Genomic DNA, 6,652 nt, shown 5'->3' with positions numbered 1-6,652 from the left:
CGGAAAGCTTCGAGCGCTGGCTAAAGACAGTACCGGAAAGCCATATGATCGTCTTCTCGGACGGCTCCAGGGCGACGAACGGAGCCGTGGGGTACGGCTTCGTCATCTACCGAGACTCCAAACGCATAGCGCAAGGGTGCGGCCGACTCGGACTAGCAGAAGTGTTCGACGCCGAGGTCGAAGGGGCGCGAACCGGCCTCAGAAGGGCTCTGCTCACCAATCGCGGTCATCCAATCCACATATGTATCGACAACACCAGCGTTATACAAGGCATCCGCGGCAAGGCGCCGGACTCGTCACAAGACGCGTTCCTCGAAATCCAAGAAGCGGCCAGGATATTTGATATACGGACGCACTGGTCCCCGGGACACCAGGGCATCGAAGGAAACGAGGCCGCGGACCGGCTGGCCAAAGAAGGAACGACACTGCCGGCGCGGATGGGTCAAATGGCAACACTAGCGGGCATCAAGCGGCTTGCAAGGGAAAAATTACAAAGCCAGCACAGGAGATGGTGGTATAAAGAGCGAAGGCCGCGGTACGCGGACTTGGGGCTTGAGGCAGCTCTGTCCAGCCCTCCTGAACTGGCCTTGCCGCGGGCTACGTTACATCACCTGCTGGCGGCACGATCGGGTCACGGGGACTTCGAGCAATATCACCGACGTTTCAACCACGACGACGCTCTAATGATGTGCTCTTGTGGAGAGGCGAAAGACGTGGACCACCTGGTCTACTGTCGACTAACGCTGGCGAGGAGGCAACGGTGGCCGACCCTCCACTCTCGCAGTATGCCCGAGCCCATAGGTCCTATGGGATCTCTCGAGGCCTACTTCAAGAGATTAATCACCGACCCACGAGGCTTCGAGGCCTTTCTCCGCGTGACGGACTTCTTCCAGAAGATCTGTCTGCGGTAGCAGCATCCACACCTAGGTAGATGTGAGTGCGGACTACAAAGAACCTCCCGATTCCAAGGGACGATTTGGGAAAGAATGAAACTGGGGCACCAGCGGGAACCGGGGACAGACAGAACGCGTAGTGGCCACAAGGCATGATTTGGAGGACGATGTAAAGAGACGACGTACTGTAGAGTAGGTAGCCTTGGCTCACGGCCCTCCACGCCATATACCCTTCGGGAGGTCTGCGGTAAGGGCTCTAGCCCGGCCGCCACGGCGTTAAATACAACAACAACAACAACAACATATTCATTGAATCAACTAAAGCTCCCACAAATGTGTTTCAAGTTCAGCTGTTCACCTCACCCAAAGCAGCTACCCCGTCTAGTCCCGGGCCCTAGGCCTGCTGACTATAAGAACATACGAATCGCCTCATACCATGTGTCATTCACTAGAAATCTACCATCTACCAAATACGCTTCAAAATTTTCACTTCATATCATACCAACACAGCTACTAGATATAGGAAGAACATACAACGACAAATCTACTTAATTCAGCAGCGCAGCTTGCTGAATAACAACAGAGAGTAGTAAGAAGCGAAAGCGCACCAGAACTAGCAATCGTGTTGTTCGCCAACAGAAAAGAATCACGTATCTCTCTCTACCAGAACTCAGCCATCAGAAACCTTGACAAGCACTCGGGCGACCACATAATGGATTATGATATCGATGAGGTCGGCGGGCAAATCAATCCCACGCGACTGAAACAAATACTCATTGAATATCCCGAAACGATAGAGGCATTGAAAGTTGCAATAAAGAACATAGAGACGCAACAGAGCGAGGTTGAAGCAAAAAAAGAAACAAGTAAAAACGACGAGAAAGAGAGCATAGACGCCCAGCTGGCCGAGCTTCAAAAGCAAAAGGATCAAACGCAAAAGGACCTGGACCTGGTAGTTCAAGGCCTGGAGGATGCCAAGTACGCTTTAGGTGAACCCGAAGATGAGGAGGAAGAATAATCCCGCGTTCTCAGTGGCAAACATGCAATTCCATACACAAAATGGTGTCGAGGTCACACTCAACCCACAGCTCTTCGGCACATACCCGAGTCATCGTGATGACATGCGACCTAAGCCGCCTACCAGAGGTGTCAAACACAATCAACCTTTTTCTTATCGCCTTCTTATGAACTGGAGGAACGTTTCCCTGCTGCATTTGCGCATAGTCAATCATTTGAGCTTCTATATATTGTCATGATTGGTTAGTGTTTCCTTGGATCGGTCTCTTCAACAACACTGTCTCTACCTCCACCAAAGAACGAAAATCAAGTCCTGTAGGTAGAATACCTACTGGCAAGAAAACTCAAAAAATACAATCATCATTATAAAAAAGTTCTTTGTTTTAAATCAGTCTAAATCTTGACATGCCGTTATATCCCCCCAGCGGGAGTGGGCGTGGAAGTGGGGGTAAAGAGCATCGTGAACCACCAAAATGAAATGCTTCAAAAAGCATCAACCCAAAAACATACAACACCAGGTATTCGCTGGTCGTCACCGACCCAACTACTAATCCGGCCCTCATTGGCTTATCTATGGGAGAGCGGACGGGATCCCGAGTTTTCCAATGGGTATGGTCGTATGTGGTGGTTCGAAGTGTGCAGATTGATCATGAAGTGCTGGCCCTGCGGAGCAGGTCTGGGATTCAGCGCCGGCGAACGGCGTCTTACTCTCTGTGAATTGTGAGAGCTCCTAGATGTAAAATGCAACTGCTTGGTCTGAACTAGACACAAGATATTATGACCTAGTGAGAGGGTCCGGTCAGATCATCATCCCCACGTCTCGTCATGCACAGCATGACGAATGGCCCCTACCGAATCTTGTTGCAGAACAGCACGCATTTTGCTGCAGAATTACCTGCCATATCCGGAAGCTGCATGATTTAGGCTTGCTATCATTAAGGGACTGAAGTTGTTTACATTTGCTTTGATATCAAGAGCTCTCAAGAGCTTTCCTGCCTCTGACCCCCAGACTGAACTGCTCTATGGAATGGGTGCACTATGAGATCAAGCCAGAAGACTTATCACTAGGCAGACTTGATTGAAGTTATCTGTACGTTCCTCTAAGCGTTTTTGCTGAGTATCTATCATTCATTCATTTACCGAAGTACTTATTCGTTCGATTTTACTGGCTCTTCAAGTAAGGACTACCAGACAGCTGACATGAACCCCGGGGTTCAGACTGCTACAGCTGGCCATGCCTATAGCCATCCGTCAAACTTGTTCTAGCGGCTGCTGCGCGCATCTGGCTGTCCAGATCGACGTTAACGGCCTGAGGAGGACGGCGACCTACCACATCATTACGCGATGGGCAACACAAACCTCCTCGGGAGACCGACCAAAACTACCAGCGAGCTTTCGAAGCAAGAGATGACCGGAGGGACGCCTGCACTCGATGCGAAGATCAGAAGGTCCAAGCCCGAGGCGGTCTGCTTTGTTGGCAAGGGAATATGGGAGGCAGTCTGGCGATGGAGGTACGGGCGTGATATATATATATATATATATATAGATGAGAACCTAGGGAAGAGCGTGGATGGCGTTGAAGAGCTGGACAGTCGAGGCAGGGTATGGAAGGGAGCGGCGGTTTTCATGACGACCAGCACAAGTGGGCTTGCGGCGAGCCTATCACTTCAGGAAGAGAAAGCTATCTGGAAGGCCCACTGTTTAGTTAGGAAGAGATGGTGTTTGTATTGAACATGGAGCGAGATTGATGGTGGCACTTTAGCAGGTGGCAGAAGTCTGATAAGAAATGACTGTATAAGAAAGATGAATGGTTTCCCTCGTGATGTCGCTTATTTTTGTCAGCCATGTAGGTATTCTTGGGCTTGGCTCTGCGGATCTCGAGTGAAGTCAGCTCGCGGCAACGAAATCAGTTACCGGAACAAGGATTATCTATGTGGGTGCGGCCATGTCGATTTCGCACCGCCAACGCCCGCAGCCGCACCAACTTCTACACCCGCTACGAAATTACAAGGAAGTCCATCGATTAATATGATCTGATGGGACGATACGACGAAGAATGCTACTGTAGAACCTTAGATGCATTGTTTGTCAGGAGCACAGCTTCTCACGTCCTTCGTTGCCGTGAGTTGGACAGGCCCAGCTTGGCATGCAAATGACGGAAAAAGCCACTGGCTCCCGTAGCAAATCAGTGTGGTTGAGGAGCCAATCATGCAACCTTCTCGTTCGTATTGCCGCCCCTGTAGTCTTTTATTCAGCGTATGAGGCTGAGACGAGGATCGCAATTTGATATCAACCCTAATGACTACCTAGCCATGGCAAAATTATGTCGCGCTCTGACAGGGTGCTATCGCAAGAACAGAATCCTACAAACAGACTCTACAACTTACAAGACCGTCCATCGGAATTGCGCTGGGTTCCGGTTCCTGCCGATTAAGCTGGATCATTGATACGTGGACAAGTAGCCCCGCGACTTCAGTGCGGACTCAAACTTTTATCAACCCGCTATAGATGAATCAATCCTCGGGCATACATACTGATAGATTCCAGATCTGCAAGGCTATGGAGCCTGCCATGGTAAGTTGATAAAGTCGACCGTTCCCATAGATTTCCCCGCTGAGCAAGCCAGCAGTTTTCCATCTGATACACTTCCGTCGTCACCTGTTCATACCTTGTGTTGTACCCAGGTCGATATAGCATAGTGCAGCAACGATGGAAGACGCCAATATAGAGCAGAGTTTTGAATTCGTTACTCGAGATTCGGTACCGGCCCCTGCCCTCGAACCCGATGACCCGCCCCAGAAACTCATCGCCGACCTCTGCGCATGGCTTCAGCCCACCGATTTTCTCTCACCAGGGAATGGTTTCATGAAGCACCTACGATCGCACGCCCCCGGTACCAGCAGGTGGTTCCAAAATTCATCTATCCTTCGTGCCTGGGCTGGCGTCCATGCAGATCCGGAGGCATCATCATGCCTCCACGTCTGCGGTGTCGCAGGGTCTGGCAAGTCTGTCCTTGCCGCCAACACCATCCACTGGCTCCAGCAGTCAGGCAGAGTTGTCCTCTTTTTCTTCTTCCGCCAGGTAGTCGATAAGAACCACAGAGCAAAGTACCTCGTGCGTGACTTTGCGGCGCAGTTGCTCCCTCATTGCCCTACCCTGGTGACGTCGTTGACGGCGCTGTCGCAGAATCATGCCATCAGTGACTGTGACATGGACTTGGTATGGCCCGCTATTACCAAGGCTCTTGCTGAGGAAGGCGTGGGGGAACAGGCCTTCTGTGTGGTCGATGCCTTGGACGAGATGGACGACTGCGACTTCGGTGATATGGCTCGACGGCTCGTCGCCCTTGGCACATCCAAGCCTGAGAAGATACGGGTTATGATGACGAGTAGGCCGCTATCTAAGATAGTGCAGGCGCTCGCAGACCCGCATATAAGGCAGTTCAAGCTTGACCTGGCCCTTCTTTCCTCGGATGTGGCTCGTTACGTCAATGACCGCATGGCTACCTTCGAGCCGGCCCTTGGCGATGAGAAGAAAGAGCTGGTGGCGAAGACCATTTGCGACCGGGCAGGCGGCTTGTTCCTCCATGCGCGGCTTGTGTTAGATAGCCTCGTCGAGGGGCTACAGGACGGTCGCATCACGGAAGCGACCCTACCTGACAGCCTAGACCGCCTCCCTCGGGCCCTACGCGGAGTCTATGAGAGCGCACTGACTGAGCATGCCCGACGCAGTGGCATAAAAAAGGAGCAGCAGGCCAAGATTCTCATGTGCGTGACGCATACAAGCAGGCCGTTGCGGCTAATCGAACTTGGCTCGCTACTTTCTCGTATGCTGAAGCTTGATCTCCGGCAGGGCAAGGATTTAGCCCGAGCTGCCTGCGGAAGATTGCTCGAGGTCCTCGAGGATGAATCTGTAACTGTGGTTCACCATTCCTTTACCGAGTTTCTACAAGATGTCAGTCGCGATGCTGATCACGCTGGATTTCCGGTGTTGGATAGCGTGACTTCACACAGCATGCTAGCGGTGCTGTCCTTGGAATATCTCAATAGCTGCCCAAAATTCGACATGACACTTGACGACAAAATGGGCGCAAACCAGGACTTCGGCTCTTATTTTCAAAATTGCTCGTACCATTCTTCAGAGAGAGCTAGGCGGGATGAAATCTGCACTGACACACGAATAAGTCACCCCCTGGCCGAGTACGCTGTGAGCAACCTCAGCTTTCATCTTGAAAGAGCAGCCGAAGGCGGTCCTACTTACCATCTCTTGGCCGCGCTTGATCGCTATTTCACACCTGGGAAACCTGCCCTGGAGAATTGGGCGCTAGTCATGGGCTGGCGAGGTCGATTATCGGCTTCTGTCAACGTCTTCCACTTGGCCGCCGCGATCCGAGACCACCAATCACTACCGCTGTTTGTCTTGGACCATTTCGCAAAGGCATGGCCAGACCTCCTGTCAGCTCGTGATTCGGATGGCCGCACACCGCTATCTTACGCAGCGCAAAGTGGCCAAGCCAAAATCGTCAGCTTCCTGCTTGCTCAGGGCTCGGATCCGGGCGCTTCAGGCAAGGATGGCTTGACACCCCTTCACTGGGCCGCGTATAACGGGCATCTATCCGTTGTTAAGCTTCTGCTTGATGCTGGCGCTGACCCCCTTACTGAACGAGGCCCGGTTCTTAAAGGGTATGAGGAGCGTGACGAAGAGAAGGTCGAGGCTTGGAAAGAGACCGCGCTGGGCTACGC

General features: G+C 52.0%; 1 protein-coding gene across 1 annotated transcript; it reads left to right on the top strand.

The window, feature by feature from the left end:
- The first annotated feature begins 3,177 nt into the window (after positions 1 to 3,177).
- On the top strand, positions 3,178 to 3,689 carry BDZ83DRAFT_605720 (uncharacterized protein). Its single transcript, XM_060507342.1, has one exon. The coding sequence runs from the start codon at positions 3,255 to 3,257 to the stop codon at positions 3,639 to 3,641; it is 387 nt and encodes a 128-aa protein (XP_060369652.1). The 5' UTR covers positions 3,178 to 3,254; the 3' UTR covers positions 3,642 to 3,689.
- Positions 3,690 to 6,652: the final 2,963 nt, after the last annotated feature.

This window comes from Colletotrichum acutatum, assembly GCF_030867785.1.
Source record: "Colletotrichum acutatum strain CBS 112980 chromosome Unknown BDZ83scaffold_11, whole genome shotgun sequence".
NCBI classification, from domain to species: Eukaryota; Fungi; Ascomycota; class Sordariomycetes; order Glomerellales; family Glomerellaceae; genus Colletotrichum; species Colletotrichum acutatum.
Note: the sequence above shows the minus strand (reverse complement) of the source record. Positions and strands in the feature narration are given on the sequence as shown.

Bases quoted from the DNA above. Each gene is read 5' to 3' on its own strand.
- BDZ83DRAFT_605720 (XM_060507342.1), top strand. From the start codon at position 3,255: ATGGGCAACACAAACCTCCTCGGGAGACCGACCAAAACTACCAGCGAG.